The 19,503-nt window shown below is 46.0% G+C and overlaps 1 protein-coding gene across 1 annotated transcript in view; it reads right to left on the reverse strand.

Annotated features, from left to right (window-relative positions):
- Positions 1–10,479: 10,479 nt before the first annotated feature.
- The window catches only part of SHISA8 (shisa family member 8), a 31,083-nt gene continuing 22,059 nt past the window's right edge, over positions 10,480–19,503 (reverse strand). The window contains exons 2-5 of the mRNA XM_066634553.1: positions 18,973–19,100; positions 17,154–17,159; positions 14,534–14,683; positions 10,480–10,853 (exon numbers count right to left, since the gene is read on the reverse strand). Coding sequence (XP_066490650.1) covers positions 10,480–10,853; positions 14,534–14,683; positions 17,154–17,159; positions 18,973–19,100 — 658 coding nt within the window. The remainder of the gene's footprint in view (positions 10,854–14,533; positions 14,684–17,153; positions 17,160–18,972; positions 19,101–19,503) is intronic.

The raw sequence follows: 19,503 nt of genomic DNA on the forward strand, positions 1-19,503 counted from the left end.
AAGAAAACATACTATATTGATGTCAAATTTTAAAACATTATACGCAGTGAACTGGAAGCTAATCTCAGTGAAAAGTTGGTTAACTTCTATTGTACTCGTATTCTGAAGGCTGTGGTAGAAAAGACAACCTTCCTGAATGATTTGAACTAATAAGAGGCATAATTCTTGAATGAAAGTTCCCATTTTTTCCACTGGTATGAATGGGTGAGTCAAATGTCTTATTTATATCTTCTGCCTCATTCTGTCCTCAGAAGCTCACACTGAAAATTTACCTTCTGTGGGCTATTTGGATGTTGCTGGGTGGATCTGACTTGCTTTCCTGTATCTCTTAACACATAATGAGATGAACTATCTTTGCTGCTTCTTCAGTAAATGTATGTAGTCACCATAGCAAAACCTGTGTTTCAGATGCATTTCAATATTGAAGATACGTAGGTGCATGGTGTGGGCAGGCTGAAATCTGAGCATCATCCAAGGGGTACTTCCCCAGGGCAGCTTTTCCAGTGACAGCAGCACAAAAACAGAAAGGGTCCAAACTACCTCAGAGATAGGTAGCTGCTAGCATGGGGACACTATCAGTTTTGTCCCATAGTTGCTATGCCACCTTGCAGATCCTGTTTGGAGTAGCAGCAGTCAACCTGGGATTAACACGGACCCTGTGGCTTGGGTGTTAGGTGTGCTGCTTCAAACATACCAGACACTTACAAACCCTTCTGTCTGAAATCTCCTATCATAATCTCCCTTGTGACTAATTTTCTAAATTTCCAGATTAGTTAATATGTTGTTGTTGGCATCCTTCAGTCTCGAAAGACTATGGTGTCACGCTCTGAATGGTGGTTCTGGAACAGAGTGTCCTCTCCAGAGCGCGAAGCCTGGGTAAAGTAGGTATGGAGGATAGGCTGTTACCCATGCAGCAAATCCCCCCTCTCCACATCGCTGAATTGGTCCAATGGAAAGGCAGAGGCCAATACGGTTGGTTCCAGCGGCGTCGCAGGAGTTTCCAGAACATGACTGTGTTCAGCCATGAACTGCCTCAGGGACTCCGGCTCCGGATTTTGCCTCGAGGTTGACTCCTGAAGCCTTTTCCATAACTGGATGTAGCCACAAGGCAGTGGAGGTTTGGGATCAGGTTTTCCTTCTCTCAGATGAGCTGCCTTCCCAGGCTGACGAGTCCCATCTACCCGGTGGCTGTTTAGTCGCCTCTTACGACAAGTACTGCAAAACTGAGGGCCTATTCTTATCCCCAGCCCCCAGGGGTATAGTTAATATACATCAGAATGTATCTCCTGATGACCTTGTGGATCTCTGTGGGCATCTCACAGTTGCATGGATTTGATGCTGCGTAAGCCATTTATACTGTTGGGCAGGAATGAATGCTACAGTCAAGGACAGAAAAGCCTTGTATTGTTCAACAGTCAGTTGTTGAACAGTTAAAAGGTGCCGATAGTGGGATTGGAATCTTGTGGAATGATGCAGGCAGCCTTTGTGTAGATGGGACCTCCACAAGTGAACTATCTCACATACCTTTTGGCATTTTTATACACCTAATTTATTTATGGGTCTGATGTCTTCCCACCTATCCCTACATTGTGCTTGTGTATATAGTGTAACTGTTTTTGTTTTTTTATATGATGTGAAAAGTATCTATTTATCCCAATAAAATTAGGCATAGAGATGCTTTGCTGTAAGAAGATGTAGCTGGTGATGGTGCAAGCATTTCTGGTATATGTTCCAATTGTGATCCTTTCCTGGGGACCATTGTGTGACTGTTATCTAATAAAAACAAATAGAACAGAAGGTCTGATTCTTATTACTGAAGCTCATTTCAGATGTGTGTGATCTCTGGAGCAAAATGCGGAATATCTAAAATTTTCTCCCAAGAATGCGCTTTCAGAGGTTAATGGTGCTAAAGCAACATTAGAATGTGCTCTTCAGGCTTCCAGCCGCCCTGGAAGAGAATCCTTGAAAGCTATGGACCTCACAGAGGACACCTTTAATTCTTTTCCACTGAAAAAGATGAGTACTAAGCAACATGGGCACTTACGTATAACTGGGAGTGGGGTTGGGGGTTAACAAGTAGGAGGACAGCATTTTTAACTGCAGATTGTGCACCACACCAGCCTACTACTCACCTTCATGATTTTTCTACACACAACCTCTATTCCTCCCCCCTACATTCACAATGAATACCTCAGAAGATTGTTTCAGCCCAGTTGTGTGATTTTTCTGTTGCATACACCTTGGAGATGCACTTTTCTATCTTGCATAAACTAAGAGTGCCCCACCATGGCACTGCTGGAGAAAAGGAAATGGGGGTTACCATGCATTCCAGTTTTCAGTGATGTCATGACAAGGCTTTCTATACTGATTTCCCCTGATATAAATTAAGGGCATGCTGGAGAGCCCATGTATGCCAATGATGGGTTTAGGTGAAATGACCTTCTTGCCTATTGTTCTTTAGCCTTCTCTTCATTAGTTATTATTTCTGTTAATGTTCCAAGCAGTGGAGTTGCTGGGTGTGTGTGCAGGTTGCACTGCGTGACGTGCACAGAGGGGGTGACAAAATTGTCCAAAATTGTTAAAATCTTGGAATTTTTGAATAATACCATCACATTATATATCATTTGATGCATGAAATTATGCAAAATACAAGGAAACCGGGTTGAAATATATTCTATCAAAAATTATAGCCAAAGAACCAGTGGGGGTGGGGCAATGGTACATCACCGCACCCACTGGCTGGGAGGCCCATCATGGGGATGACACAAATCTTTCTGAGGCCACTGGTTCTGAGGCTGGTTTCCCTTTTTTGGGTGTAGTGTGGGAGCTGAGGGGAAGGCCCTCCCCTTGGTGGTGGTTTGGAGCATGACCAGGTGGTGGTTTGTAACATGCCCCTCCCCTTGGTGGTGGTTTGTATTGTAACATGATAACTTGAAGACTTAAATCTTTGGTAAGACCCAGTTTCTTTATTTCCCAAACTCGCAAACTGGCAAGTACACAGCTGAGTACTACAGTACTTGTAGTTTACTTTTTCTGTTGACCAGCAGAGGGCAGAAATAACTTGGCAAAGTAATAATTCTGTTCAAAGCATTGGAGTCCCATTTCAGAATTCATCAGACTGGAGCTCTGTGGAGGAGGATGGGTGGGTTGGGATTTCATAGCACTCCAGACAGAATAATGATATACCACCCGTGCTTTATGCCAATAAAGGATTAATGGATTGATTGATACCACCAATGCATAACTTGAAAGCCCTTCTGTAGGGCTTATGTAGAAATGGGAATTGCCATCCTATTTGGGGGAGGGGGAATCTCTTCACCAAGACTTCTTGCAGCCCCTCTTTTCATTGTGGTTGTACCTTATTGTCCTTTCTTGTGCTGATGCTCCTCACTTTTCCAATACATAAACATTTTACCCCCCCCCCCATTGTGTTCTTTGTATGAAATCAAGCACAAAGATGTAGCATGGAATATGCAAACTTAATTAAGTGAAAACCAGAAAATGGGCAGAGGCAGAACTTTAGAAACTTCTCCAGTGTAGCATTGCAACTGGGCTTGGCGAAGTGTGTTTGTCCTGGAGATTTTCTCCTTTCTCCTCAGCCTCGGACTCACATCAAATAAAGTATACAAATACAGTACAATGTAAAAAAAACAACCCAAGGGTGCAATCCTAACCAACTTTCCAGCACCTAGGTACGGGTAATGCAACTCCAAGGTAAAGGGAGCAAATGTTGCCTTTCCTTGAGGAGGCCTCCATCACTGCCCCCCCCCCCAACTGCAGGATGCAGCACATGCCCCATTGGCACAGCTATGGCAGTGCTGGAAAGTTGGTTAGGATTGTGCCCCAAGTCTGTCTTCTCTGCTTCCTTTACAGGGCTGTTGATGTTTCTGTGCCCACTGGTGGGGAGGGGGAAGGAGGGGCACAGTCCAAGATTAAGCAAACACTGGCAGATGTCCCTGCTGATGTCACCAGCAACACTACCACCTTTTGGGGGGTTTAGGTAGAATATCTCTTACAAGAAGTGAACTTAGATAAAACACACTGAAACAAATTGAAAGGCAACTGAAGTTGAGGAAGAATGGAGGAGGTGGGGAGAACAGCAAGAGGGATGTCCTGGACTTTTTTAGGATGGGTTATTAGCAAAAGATCTCATTGGAAGGTTTAATGAGGATGTGGCATTTTCACAGTGAGACAGTGAAGTGGATGAGTGTTGGGCTGAGTTAGGTTTGATCTACATGTGCTGCAGACTGAGGTGGAGATGGCAAGGTAGAGTGTACCACTTCAGCCTGCAGGCAAGGGATCCCAGTTTTGAATGCCCTTTTGAGCAATTTCCCTGCAGTATAAAGTTAGCACATCCTGAGAAATGTTCTAGGCTGGAGCACTCTGCTGTTCCAGTTTTCTACTTGCAGGGAGTTGGTCTTTTAAAAAAAAATTATTTTAATTAACGTAATAACGTGTTCAAAAATATCTCCCACTTGTGCTTTCCACCTTGCAACTCTGTCACCACATTCTATTCCAAGTTCATAGGTGCATTTAAGTACACGTTGCATGCAAAGCAACTGGTTCACTTAAAGCTAGTGCTAGAAGATCTCAGGAGCGCTGAAAATTCACCAGTTGGCAACTGTTCTTTTGTGCTGCCCTACTGGCACAGTGTAATTTGTAACCTTACATCAGAGATGGCTGCATATCTGTGGCACAGGAGGGAACCTTTCTCCCTGCCTTCTTTACAATCTGCTCTGAAGCTGTCCTGTTGCCACACCCCTCTTCTCCCCTTCCTCCTTTCCCACAGTCCCCGTTCTTGCAGCAGAATCTGGTTGGCAGAGACTTTCTTGTGTTTTGAGGGCCTGTTCCTGTTCTGCTATTAAAGATTAATACTCCTGAGGGAGTCCTAGCTTAAGACATTGGAATGAGGCCATCCTGCTCTGGGCATCTGCTGCGCATTCCTACTTTCTTTGCTAAGGGTGCCAGTGTTTTGCGCAAAGGCAAAATCCTTTTGCTGCTTCCCAGTCTCAGGAAACGGCAATGACGGCAGTGGTTCTGAGTAATAAGATAGAATGAGGAGCTTAGCTTGCCTTGAAGGCAACCTCCATTGCTAGTAGCTGAGGATGGGGGTAGGGAATGAAGCTTTGGAGTAGTGCAAGTGAAGCTGTGCCAATGCACCAGACTTTCAATCCAGTTCTGCCATGATAACAGATGAGAATCCTGTGCTGTGTTTGAGACCCAGATCCAAAGTTTGCAAGAAGCGATTTTCTTAGGAATGCATGATTCCATCTCTCATGCACATCCTCACTCTCTTGTCCAGTGGTGTAGCAAGCAGGGGGCGGAGGGCAGGATGCCTGGGTGCCAGGCCGGAAGGGGGTGCTGTGTGAGACCCAGCCAAGATGGCGGCAGCAACAGCACCAACTGTGATCACTGCTATGCTCACCTCTGTGTTCAGTGGCTCCATGATCTGGCTGCTGCACCCCTCCCCCCCCGGGGCTGGAGAGCTTTTGGGGATGAGGGGGGCATGGTGGTCGGACTGAGTTTCCCCCTCCACCTTCCTCTTCATACCCGGTACAGCAGCTTCTTAACCAAGCCTTCAGCAAGCAAGAAGGCTGTCACCTTCTCCTGGAGAACCTGGATGTTATGTGATGTCATGGCTTCACCGCCCCACGCACAGTGGGCCCTGGCAATGCCGCTGCTCTAACCTGTTTCCATAGACTAGGCCCCAGAGCTGCTTTTCCTATATATATATGACAATGTAGGGCCTTTATCTGCTGCCAGCAGTGCAGATGCTTTGTGTTCATGCATAGAGTCTGTCTGTTTAGGCCTAGTTGGATGCCTTCCTCTTTCCCATGCAAATACAGAAGAATAAGAAACTTGCGAAGTGTTGGTAGCTGTGCGATTCCTGGAAGGTGCAAGGGGGTGGTTGCCCACTTCAGAAAATTGCTTTTGATCTCTCTAATCGAAGAGGAAAAGTCAAGTGCCCTGTGACACCTTTTAAGGCTCACAGCATAAACTTGCACAGGTGACAACCCACTTCAAATGTAAGAGTGACACTCCTACTTACAGTATATATATTTTTTTCTCTATATCTGTCTGTATGTATAGACACTTGCTGATCAAAGAAAACACTTCATGCTTCTGAAGCTGTTGACTGTAGTCCATGAAAGCTTAGGCTCCGATAAGTAAATCGGTCTTTAGGGCACTACAGGATGCTGTGCTTGCTCTATATTGTGTAGTGTAACATTGCTGCTTCTGTTGAAGTGCTTATCAAAGAGATGCCAGGCAGTTTGAGGAAAGCTCTGAAGAGGCACAAAGCAGAAGATCTGGGCTGCCTATTGGCTGGATCCTGAGAGAGGGGGAAACCCCTCCTTTGTTTCTAGGGATACTTCTGGGGAGTCCAAGAGAGGGTACTACAGGATGGCATACAGATAGCAAACAGTTGTGGGGGGAGGAACTAAGTGAATGGGGGCTAATTTCCACTACGGTCTTAAAAAGGGTTTGATTTTAAGTAGCCTGCAGTTAGACTTCCTGTGTCCTTGAGCGGTCCCCAGGTTGTCAGAACTTCTTGCTTCCATCTTGCAACAAGAACATCTGACAAGGGAAAGGATAACTCACGTGTTCATATTAAACTGGCTGCTGCAGTTTAACTCCCAGCGTTGTGGAGACTTTGGACCTGCAGGCGACAAAGGCTTTCTGCTCTCCTCCCCAGGCTTTTTGTTCAGCGATCTGTTAAGAGGCTGCTGGCAGGAGCGTTCAAAATTAATCAGCATGTCTTTTACCTGTGCGTGCTCCATTTATCACAAGCCAGGCCAGGCTTACCTCTGGTGGAAGTTGATTAACGTTTCAGTTTAGCAAAGGAGTAGCCCAACAAGAGACCTCTCCCCTGCGAATGTCCCACGTGACTGGCCAGGTGGAAAACCGCTTTGGTTCCCTGATGCCTGGCTCCTAGGCACTGGGTGGAGGCTGGGGGTAGCACCTACTTTTCAGACCCCCTTTCCCCATTTCTGTGTTGTATACATCAGCATTTCTCAACGCTGCTCCCCCAATGAACCGCTTGCAACCATGCTGTTCTTGGAGGTACCACTGGACGTAACTGGTGATGACATCATTGCCTGTTACTTCCAGATTTGGACACTGTGATGGGAACTTCCGAGGTCAGTAAGAGGCTCAGGGCAGGCAGGCAGGCAAGCTTTTTCTTGCACTCGAAAACAGTGCACTAGAGCTCTGCCCACTGGCTCAAGCTTTCTTTCACCATTGGAAGCTCCCATTGCGGTTTCACTGCCAGGTAGTGGGTGCTGTGCATACGAGCCAACACCGCCCGGCATGCCACTGGTGGTATGTGTATCACCGGTTGAGAACCCCTGGTATATATCATACATGTGTTGCAGGTAGCAGTGGGAAAAAAATGAGTGTGTGTATGTGGGGGGAGCAATGTTCCCTCTAATTGTTGAGAGGAGTGCACAGAGCCCTACCACTACAGTGCAGGGATCCCTCCAGAGGGCTCAATGATGTCTTTGTCAATTGCTGAACTCCAGAGCATCAAAGCTTCCTCTGCAGTTTCCGTGCAGAGGAAACTGATGGAGCTTCTATTCCAGGACTCTTTCTCTCTGCACACACATGAGAGAGAGAGAGAGAATTTACTGATTATGGTTATAGGTTTATAGCGTAGATTGCTATAAATTTGTATTTGTATAACTTTTTTATGTCAATCTATGTACTACTGTATTGCTGTAATATATATAATTTTTTTATTCTCCTTTTCTCAGTCTTTTTGAAAAAAAGTTAATTGTATTTTTTTATCTCCGTAATAAAGGGGGGGAGGGAAAGTCTGTGTGAAAGTGTTGCAAGATGAAACACACAAACATCCCACCCTTGGTAATGCAGGCCTTGACACCTAATCCTGCCTTGACACCATTGTACTTTTTCAATCAGAACATAAATTCTTAGAGGTATTTCAGTGTCCACAAAGCCTTAAAATGTTTAATTTTTATTTAATTGGAAAATATCAGTTCCTGGAAGAAATGAGGCTGTATTTACTGCTGTTCCCTTAAATCCCACATGAATGTATTTACTGCTGTTCCCCTAAATCCTTTCATGAATTCCTGCTGAGAGGCATTAATGCTAAGCAGTGGGAGGAAGCAGGAATTGGGTGTGTTCTGTGGTCCCCTTTCACCCCTGCTCTGCACATAATATGTTTGTTCCTAGAAGTTCCTCCTTAACCTCAGAGAGTTGCGCTGGTTAATCAAAAGATATACCAGTCGTGGGATCAGATCCATCATGCAGTGGGGGTGTGACTTTTGGCACTTTGGCTCTGTCTTGCTCCCATAACTTAGAAAAGGCATCACCCAGTTTTGGGGTGTCTTTGAATTGTTGTTGTTAACCCAAGTAGGGTTACATTTACAAATTCGTGCACACTGATAATAGACAGGCTCCAGACAGACACACCATTATAGGACTAGACATCTCGGTGTCTCAAGGGTTATTAACATCCCCAACTGTTGTACAAACCGAGCCCTTGCAAAATGGAATGGGCTGGAAAGGATGAAAACATGGAACACCTTCCAACTGCAGTTAAAAGAAAAAGAGTTGCTGCTGGAGGAAAATTAACTTCCATATGGCAGATGCACTATCCTGAAGACAGTAGGTCAGAAGGAGAATAGTTGGACCCTATTCTAACTCTCCCTGCAGCCGGATTCCCATTTGTGTACATCTTCCTGCAGTGTGTACCAGGAAAGATGCTTGCCCTGAGCCTCAGGAGGTACAGGTGTTAGTACCCCTTCTATAGGTCAGATTATTTGACAAAACAGGTCTCCATGGATCACTGTGTCAAATAATACTCTCAAGCAAGAAAAACAACTCACTTGCTTTTGATCCATTGATTCACCAAGGAGGAAAGCCCCGTGCTGTCTGTGAACCAGGTTTTGCTCATTCCCGTGTTGTCATCTATGTACCTTCAAAGTGGTTTATCCTTTAGAAACAGAATGGGAATCAGATGATGATGCACTACTGTGTTTAGCAATCTCCTACTGTGGAAGTAAGAATCCAAGCTACCTGGCACTTGTTTACTGGGGGTTCATCTTGCAGCACTGAAGCATTGAGAGCAGAGGCCAAGCAGCGGGTGCTGCTGCAGCCAGCTGGCATCCAAACTAAATACTCTTCTAGCTGGACGTTCCACCGATTGCATGATAAGCAAAATCGATATTTACATATGTAAATGGCTACAGCTAGTTAAAAAGGGAAGGGGATGTCTTTCCCAGTACGGCAAATATGCATTTGAGCATGATTATATTCCAATTGCCCATAAAGCAATGGAGCACGTTGTATCTAGTCCCTGTTGGACGAAGCATGATAGTTTTACAGCGAAAGCCTTAGAGAGAGCCTGTGCATGTTTTGCCAGCTATGCAGTGTACAATGGAAATGGCCTTGTGCTGCAGTGATAAAAAAAGTCAGACCCTCTCCCTTTGGTTCCTTGATGTTAGACAAAGTCCTTAACAGAGATGTTAACTTCCCAACCCTCTGGCTGAAGTTTTGACAAGAAGGTGGCTCATGTAGACTGTAACAAACAAGATAAACAGATTACACACGTGCAGACACCACCTCCATTTCCCACATAGGTACCCACCATGAAAGGAAGCATTTCCATGCCAATTTCATGCTGGGCATTTGTCACTAACCCTGTCTTCCACGTTGGTTAGAAATATCCCTGTGGAACAATGGCCCAGTTTTTCTTACATGTACCTGTAGGACCCATACGAGTGGCTCTCTGACTAGTGGAAGGCAAAATATCCCAGTGCTGTAGAGGGTTTATGTGCAACAAGAGATTAATAGAATGAAGGGAACTGTGTAAGATCTTCTTCCAGCCCTTGACGGTGCACATTTGCACAATTTGTCTCTACTTTCATACTTGTGTTCCCTTTTTTCGTTTGTGTGCATTTCTGTAACCACAGGGGCAGGTAGAGGAGGAGTGTAATACAGGGCAAATGTCCCGACATGTTAATTATTGCAACAGTCTGACTTGTTTTTGTTCTCGCCGCTGCTGGTCCTCCTTCCTGGGGATGGGGTGGGAAGAGATATGTTGTTACCCCCTTTGATGCAACTCCATGCAGAAGAGTAATTGAGTCCCAACCCAACATCTTGGGTTCTTGTAAAGCATGATGCGATGATGAGGTGACTAGAAACAAGAGTCGTGCATCAAACCACAGGGGCAACATGCATGCCGGTTTTACCATGCATGCTGGCCAAGTTCTGTCAGGATGCAGAAGACAAAGGGCTGCACCAAAACTGCTGTTCTCCTAGGAGCCCTGGGTGGTCTATCAGTACTGGGTGGGGACGGTACACGTTCTTCTTTATTCCTCCCCCAGAGTAATGCCAGCTGCTGGGGAGGAGTATCTGATATATCAACACCATACATTCTAGTTCTAGCAAGGCTGTCCCCACCTCACAGGCTGCTGGAGTACATCAAAGTGAGGGGAAGATACAAGGAGGCAGTCCATTCTAGACAGTGACCTCTGTCTTGCTGTTGGTGGAGAAGGGTCGCTGTTGCTGAGTGTAGTGGGTGGGCGTCTGGCTGAAGACCTCGGGCAGCTTCTCAATACTGAACTGACGCTTACTGATGTAGGCCTGCCGCCGAAGGTCAGGGTGACTGTGATCCCAGCTCCCTTTGAAGGCAGGGCTGCCTGCCAGCGTGTGGGTGTTTGTCTTCAAGACTTTGGCCTTCTGCCCAGGAGTCACCAAGCCAATCAGGGCGCAGCTGTCCTGAAACGGTGGAATGTCTTTCTGCTGTAGCGTCAAGGGAGGGAAAGACAGAGTGCCTGATGGGGGAATGTCCACCATGGGAAAACGCTTGTAGAATTCCTCTGGAGCACTTTCTAGAGCAGAACATAAGAAACAGGACAGAAAATCAAGACAAACATTCTTGTGTTGCAAGAGGTTATGGTAGCTTTCCCAATAGCTAGCCCCTTTGATAGTTTTCACCATCTTGTTTCTGAGTATTAACAGAAGGTTTAACTAGTTCATTTTGTACATCACCATATGAAAGGTAATAGTCCCAGCTATCTATGGAAAGATCTCTGTATCCAGAGCAGCCCTGATTCTTCTGAGCTAGACATTGTTAGCTGTTCTAATCCTGAATTGGGGGGGGGGGTGCTTACAGAAAGGGCTTGCTTCAACACCAAGGTTAAGATGGCCAAAATTGCCACTGACATCAGTGAAGGAGAACTCCTTCACTGCACCAAGGTCCATCCTATGAAGACTCTAATGGCTATCATGTCAGTGGGAACATTCAACATCAGGTGTAGGGCAGGAGTTTGGTGGATTGTGGTCTAGGGTGGGAGATCTATGGGTGGAAAATTGAAACTGAAAGCTGGTGGTAGGGGGGAAGCAATCAATTATTTCCTTATAACTATCTTGATTGATTAGCAGGAAAAGCTGATTGATGGATTAAGGGGATTAGTAGCCAAATTACTGAACTTTATCCAAATATGCCTGTAAACAGCCTTGAAGGCCCTAAGTGGCAAAAAGGCAGTACATACATCTATTGAGCAAGCCAATAAATGTTATAACCAGATGTGGCACATCATTAAAATTATATGTGCTTGCACACATGCTCCACAACTGTGTAGATGGTACAATTTAAGTACAGTTTCTACAAAATGCTACACAGAATTATATTAAACATGCCAATATAATTCATCAAAGTTATGAACACTGTAGAACTAGCCATCTTTGTATCGAACAAATTGTGTCATAGTTTTAGCTGCTGTTACGATGTAGAACGGCTCCGCTGAATAAATTTTGTCCACTCTGCCTTCTAACAGATGCTGAATGTTCTCATTTAATGTGTCATTCCCCCATTTGCCTATAAAAGATAGTCTTCTAAGACTTACACATCTTAAATTATGTTGTCTATGCACTATACATATTTGTACTTCATCATATAAGAGAGATAGTACCATAAAGAATTGGGAAGGTTTTCTGTTTCATCCCTGCTGCAAACATACCTGCAGATTTCAGCAGTGAGATCAAATGTGCATAAGATCCCTCCAGGCCTATTGTTGTCACAAACTGAAACCTCAAAGAGGTAAATGCCCTTTCCAGGAATGGATGTGACAAAACAGACAAAGGAGTGTTGTGTTTTTGATTGTTTGTTTTAACATGTATGGTTTTAAAATGCTTTTGCCACAGGGAAATGTGAGATCGCCTTACTGCTCCCAAGTCATGCTGAATTTGAATATCCCTCAGTCTAGAATAAAATATAGACCTAGTTCAAGCTGAATTTAAATAAAGTCATTCAGGTAAGCAAACCCATCCCAAGTAATTTGTTCTTATAAAGAGATTGTGTGTAAGACACCTGAAGTTCTCTGTTCGATACGTTTCCTTTCCTTGACCACCATCTGGTTCCAGTTGTTCCCAAACTGTGAGCCATGGCTCCCCAGGGAGCCACGGAAACCAACCAGGGAGCTGTGGAATCCTCATGAAAAATCTGCTGCCCTATACAATGTATAGATTTGTAGCCGAAATGGGGAGACATGCCCAATGGCCCACTAAGTCAAGGGAGCCACCAGCTGAAAAAGTTTGGGAACCATCAATTTTCTATTATAGGGCTGCTTCAAGATTATGCTCACAACCATTTTGCACAGATTATCATAGCAGCCACTGTTCCATCATTTATTCACTTATTTAAAATGTTTTTATCCTACTTTGTCTAAACCTCAAAGTGGCATACATTTATAATACGTTAAAAAAATTGTTGGGAAAGAATCAAGTTACCTGTATTAGGTGACCTAAGTTACAACCTGTTAGGTCATACATTCAGGGTTACAGCATTCAAACAGTATTTAAATATTCAAACAGCTCAAAGACTAAAGATAAGTCCTAAACAGTAAAAATTCCCCTTGCTTCATAGAGGTAGGAAAAATAAAGGAGATCTGTGCCAAAGGATTATGAAACCAGTCCTTTTGGGAAACAACTTGGCCTGGACACTTGTTTTGTACAAGGGTATATGGGTCATCATGACCCTGGAAGATATGTATATGTTTAACCATAAGAGTTGAAGGTCCCTTAGTTTTTAATTATAATAGAATAGGCCCAGCTGTGATGTTGCAGGAGGGAATGAAGGTTGTTGAAAGTTTTGCTTACATTAGGGCTTTATCCAGTCCAGGGGTTGTACTCAAATTTGCTTATGTAAGTTGTTGTTCTAAGGGTATTTAAACCTCACTTGGTTGGGTGGAGCTTTGAGGTGCTCCAGGACTGCATGGAAACAATACCGTATTTCTGTGTGTAATTATAATAAAAGGTAAATAACTCCAAGGAGATTGTTGCGTTTGATTTTAATCAATAAGCGGTCAGAACAAGAACCAAATTTCTTTCTTTCATTATGATCATATCCCATTTGGCCATCTTATCCCAAATGGTAGAAAAGTGGCATTTGCCCACTTTTTCCACATTTGTCTAAGGTTGGATTGCCATTTGTGCCATCCTCAGACACATGGGCTATCTGGTTCCTCTCCAGGAACCGACTGCCTGCTGCTTGGGCCATTTCTGACATGCGTACCATGAGATACCCACCCTTAATTTTTTTTAAAATTCATCAGAAGTGTGGAAAAATCTACTCCTTATAGTGTGTTACGAGGTGATTAATAGATGTTAAAGGGCAACAAATTCATATTACATTACATACAAGCCCTGAGTCACTTGTTCTGTATTTAACACTCCCACTGCAGTTGGGCTGAGAGGCTCATGATGTTTGCCCCTCTTCGTGTCTCATTTGCTCTCCAAAATTGCTGCAATTCCAGTCCCAGCTGGTGTTTTTCTTCTCCTATAATCAGTATTGTCCCATCTCCTTCCCACCTCATCCAATTCCCTCTGGTATTAGAGAACCCACAATAGCTACTACCTAGCCAATTGAACTGTCAACAACAAGGTGGTGATGTCACCCAATACACTGCAACGGGAATGGAGATGACTGGGGGAGATCAAGCACAGAATAAGCACCATAAGCCCTGTTCAGACCAAATCACCTTGCCTTCAAGTGATGTGCAAGAGGGCAGCAAGATGTCTCAACTCTCAGCCATGCTTGTTATTTGCCTGCAGTCGGTAGTCCTAGATGTGTGGCAGGTTCCTCGTAACTTTAAACCCACTGGGAACCCAAGGCATCCTTAACTCTGCCCTGGGCATACACAACCTGAGTGTACAATTACATGGGGCATAGTTGGCAGACACATTGCTTTCATGGGCTATGGCTAGTGGGCACAATCCTCCTGCCTCTCACCCATTCCCTGACCGTGGGGACAAGTTGGTCTGACCAGGGTTCCAATCCTCACAGCATTCATCACAACTCTATCCTCAGTTAGGGTGGCCAACTTTGACTAATTCTGTTACTGAAGATCCCTCTCCTCCACTCACAACGTGGTGTAAAGTCATGAAATCAAGGAAACTCTGCTAAAATCTCCAGGATTGCTTTCAGTAGTCACCAGGAGAGCAATACCGATTCCTGAAGACTCCAGGCAACCCTGAGCTCTCCCAGGACATGCCACACAGGGACACATACCTACAGCCTTGAGAGTTGCATACTTAGAATAATCTGGTGCCTGGTGGGGCAGAGTGCTTGCCATTTGCAGCCGGTTGTTGTGTGATGGTGGCAGTCCCATCTGCGAGGCGGTGGGAGGGCTGATCACAGCATTGTTCAGGTGGTTCTTATCTGGAAGCATAAATAGGTGGTGGAAGACAATAGAAAGTAATCAGTTCAACCTCTGACCTAGGCTGTACAGGGTGGGCTTCAGTCATTTCCGACAACCCCCTCAGAGAAACTGATTTAGTAAGAACTGCCTACATTCCTCCTCCTTACAACACAGTAGTTCATAGTGTTATTTTAGAAAATCCATGCTGGTGAAACCAGGTCAACTTGGGAAACATAAACACTTGTTAAGGTCATCGGGAGAGGCCCTTCTCTCTGGCTCGCCTCTAACAGAAATGCAGCAGGCCTCAGCTAATGGCAGGGTCTTCCCTGTGGTGGTGCCATGCCTATGGAATACTTTGCCAAGGAGCATTCCACAGGCTGGCTCCCTCTTTGTTGGCTTTCAGTTTTCAGGCTGGAAACTTTTCAATTCAAGACAACGTTTAGCTTTCTTTTATCCTGACCTTGCCTCTGCTGCTGCTTGCATGATTTTTTTTGAAAACAATTGTAGTTTTGAGACCTAGAGCACAGTCCAATGCATGTCTACTCAGTTCTATTGTGTTCGATGGGGCTTATGCTCAGGAAATGTGGAAAGGATTGCAGTCTTCATAATTTTTTTACAGCCAGTGGTGTAGCTGGGGGGGGCAGAGCACCCAGCCTGGCGGGAAGCCTCAGTGTGGCGGCAAGCAGCCCCTCCCTTTGGAGCCATTCCCAGCAGGGGGGGGAACAGAGCCTTATGGCTCCGTTTTGCCCCCCCTCCCGGAATGGCTCCGAAGGGAGGGGCTGTTTGCCTGCTGAGCTGAGGCTCCCCGCCAGTTTGGGTGCTCCGCCCCCCTCCAGCTACGCCACTGTTTACAGCACAATCCTTTGTTACCGTTGTGCTGGCACAGGCCTCCCTGCACCAGCTCAGAGTGTCACAAAAGTGTCAAAAGTTATGCTTGTGCTTACTTTGGAGCTGGTAGCACCAGCACAAAGGTGTGTGGCAGACTGCCAGCACAGGTAAGTTCCGTGCCAGAGGATATGGGAGTGGGGGTGAAGAGGGTGCTATGAGGGTGATGGGGAGGTGGGGAGGGGGCATTTTTGGGTGGAGGGAGAGTGGAACGGGAAGGATCAGGCCCGGGAGGTGGGGAGGCTGGTGGTAGTACACACTGCATCCGGTCTGGGCAGCCCTACAGAGGCCTCCCAGATTTGCATTAGCTAAATGGCTAGGGAGAAGCCCCATGGGGGTGTCTGGGGCTTTACTCAGGATACTGTTTCCTCTGTTTTAATACAAATTGGTCTTCTCCAGAGAAAGGAACTGAATGCACTTCAGGGATGGAAGTTTCCCCTTGGTGGCTAATAACAGCTTCAGGAAAGTAATTTGGACTGAATGAAACATGGATTGGAACTCCATCTCCTCTGCACCAGGGTCCCCATCAAAACCATGCGCCCTCCCCACAGGGCAGCTGCTTTTGGAAGAAAACACAATACCTGAGAGCTTTAAGTAGAGCCCCAAAGTAACATGGAGCGCAGTCTGAACCCACTTTCCAGCACTGGCATAGCTGTGCCAGTGGGGCGTGTGCAGCATCCTGCAGTTGGGAGGCACTCACAGAGGCCTCCTCAAGGTAAAGAAATGTTTGGTCCCTTATCTCCATGTTGCCATGGAGTTGCCATGAAGTCTGGCCCTTAAATAGGTCTGCTGGCCCAACCATGAAGCCACCTGGTGCAGCCTTGCATCAGCGGCAGATTGTGCGGGTAGTAGTTTTGGGGTACCCTTCCCTCTGAGCCTGCCACCACCTCTCTTCAGTCCACAGTGGATGTGACCCAAACTGATCTGCTTCCTGCTCACTTGAGTAAGTTGCCTCCTTACTGCACTCCTTGTGCAATTGTCTCCAACCTGAAAGTGCAGGACTTCTGGTTTTCCTTGCAGGGAGCTCATGAACAAAGGAGCGCCTTCATTCACACAGCCCCTTGCAATAAAACCAGAAGTCCTCCGCTTCCAGGTTGGCGGGAAAAGAAGTATGGTGAGGGTCTTTCTTTTCCTTCTCCAGAGTGCTGTAGCAGAGGCGTCACCTTCAGGCCTCTGGTGATACCTTCCTTGTTTCATAGCTACATGGACCTGTTGGGAGAGGTGGTCTGGAGAGACAGGGTGACATGTCATCAGGTGCTGACTTCCCTGAGGTCAAGTTCTTCCTTTCTGTGGCAGCAGGAGTCCAGACAGGCCTCTGGAAGTGATGAGGGACGGAATACTAACGCTCAGAAGAATTTCTGGTGAAGGACATTCTTCCTCCAGGAATCTTTTTATTCCCGCACATATCTGGAGGGTCGCTGGAGGGTCATTTTTTTTTTTTAGGGGGGAGGATATTTTATCTGCTTTAGATATAGATTTTACTTATCTAGTTTAATTTTAATTGTGATATATTTTGACACTGTGTTTTAGTTCTATTGCTGTTTCGTGGTTCTTATTTATATGTTGTGTTTGTGTGTGTAGGGGTGCATAAGCCACTCTGAGGACCATGTGCTGGGATGGATGGATACGAAAATAAAGTCCTGCAACCTGTTATTCACGTGGAAGCAAGATTCAGCACCTATAGAACAGGAATTGTTGGAAAGTGTGCTCTGAACAAAGGGGAGAAAAACAGAAAAAAGTTGTCTATTCTAATGCAGGAGAGGGGACAACAACCTTTTGAATGCAGGAAGCTCACCATATTGGGTTACTAACATGTTGTAGCCCCGCCTTCTGCTTTAACGTAGGATTTGTGGCATTGCAAAGCACTCTGAGTAAGATACTCCAACCCTGATTTGGGCTTTTGGGCTCTACGATTAGAAGTAAACAAAAATAACAATGTTATTTGTGAGGCTGGCTGCCTATGTGGTGATAGCTCTGATTTCATTCTCCTGGGCCTCAAGCATCTGACACTCGTCAGCGCTCACTTCAGTTAAACAATGTTCAAAGGTGATGGGGAGGGGAGAGAAAGGAGAGAGGAAATCTGTATTTAAACTGGGACAAGTGTCATGGGCAAATGAGAGAGGAGGAGACAGCGCACTCTCTCTGCTGCCCAAGGCAGAACTGAGTCACAACACGACGGAAAAAGGAGAAGCAAGAGTAGTCTTCCCCCACCCTTCCCAGATAAAATAAAGCAGAGCAGTGATGGCTCCTTGCCTGCCCTGCTGCTTCCAAGCATTGCAGAGGTTTTGTACTTGGACTGCTTGGGGAAAAAGGTAGTGTACATGTATGTAGCGAGGAGGGAATCCTGGCCTCCTCTGGCCACGTCTGCACTGACACTCTGGGACCGACCTTGCCCGAGGTCACTCATCACCACCATGACCAGCCGCATCTCTGCAGGGAAATCCGCATAGCCCCCTGCTCAAGAGCAGCAGAGATGGAAAAGATACAGGAAAAGGACTTCGGCTAATCATTAGTTCTCCTCACAAATGTCAGAAACAAAAGCATGAGGGGAACATTATTTTGGGGTTTTATGGGCATCAAAGAGAGACAGTTTCCTTATGCTAGTCTGGCACAAGGGGAGCTGAGGAGAAACTTCTGTTTAGACAGGGGGTTGCGCCCATCCCTCACAGGCCACTTGTTCTCTGGCTTCAGGAGTGCCTGCTTCTCTCACCTGCACATCACTTCTGTTCAGTGTTAGTGGCTAAATCCCTTCTAGGTCTGCATCCCAGAGCCAGCCCACCCACTCTCCTCTACCGGTTCTTCTCCTCCCATTCCCTGGATTTGAAAAGGAAGGGGGAACAGAAAGAAAGAGCAACTGTGGAAGAGAGGAGAGCGGTGAAGGAGAGGGCACCACTATCCTTTCTTTCACACTTCCTCTTCAGGGAACAGAGGCTGGTGTATCGCCAGAGGGGAGAGGAGGAGCAGTGGTGGCTGAAGCATCGTCAGGTAAAGGGGGCAGCATTTGGCACACTGGCTCAGGTGCCAGGAGGTTTTGGGCCAGCTCTGTCAATCCTCTCCCCAATCTTATATGACATGCCTGATGATGAAGGCCGCAAGCATCCAACCTCGAACAGTGCTGCTAGCAGGGGCAGTTTTAGTTTCTTTTCTGGCATGCAGCTTGGAAATGTGCATAAATCTTCTCTCTGAGCCCAAGCTGGCCCCTCTGTTACTGTCCTGCCAAAGACATCCATCTGCCTTCAGTGGCCTTCCCAGCTGCTGTGGTTTCACCATCATGCAGAAGGTTGTGAAGCCAAAACTGCCACCCAGATGATGACACCCCAGCAAGTGGGTCATGTGAAGTGTTTCAGAGTCCCTCTCTTGTCTGCAGCTCAGAAGAGAAGGATGCAGTGAGGAGAGAGGGGGAAGATGCATTGTCATAACTTACCTGTACTACTCCGGGGAGATCCCCGAGAAAGCCCATCACCGATCTGGACCTGCACACTGCCAATGTGGCCATCAGGCAAGAGATCGGAGGGGCCATGGCCCGGCTGCTTCAGCAGATCTGTGAGTGTTCTACAAAAGGAAGGAATAAAAATGAAGGAGCATCGTTAGGAGGTAAGAGACTCATCCACTGTAGCTATAATTTCAACTCTTTTGACATGTTTGATTGCAATGTTGACCATCTTTTATCTGCTGGTCTTCCCAGGTTGCAGAGCAAGAGGTGCTGTGGCTGCTCCTTCATTTGCTTAGCATACTTGAAAAAGCTGGAACCCACCTGTCTTCTTGGCTTTGGATGGGTGAATTAGACAAGCTCAAGAGGAGCTCCTTCAACCTTGAGAGCAGTCTGGGGGTGCTCCCTTTCACCCTCTAGTAAAAAATCAGGGTGTGTATGGAAGTCATTGCCACCAGAGGTGGTGAGAGCCACTTTCCTAGATCGCCCTAGAAGGGGATTAGAAATGTGTGAAGGATAATAGCA

Source organism: Tiliqua scincoides, chromosome 7, assembly GCF_035046505.1.
Source record: "Tiliqua scincoides isolate rTilSci1 chromosome 7, rTilSci1.hap2, whole genome shotgun sequence".
In the NCBI taxonomy this organism is placed as follows: Eukaryota; Metazoa; Chordata; class Lepidosauria; order Squamata; family Scincidae; genus Tiliqua; species Tiliqua scincoides.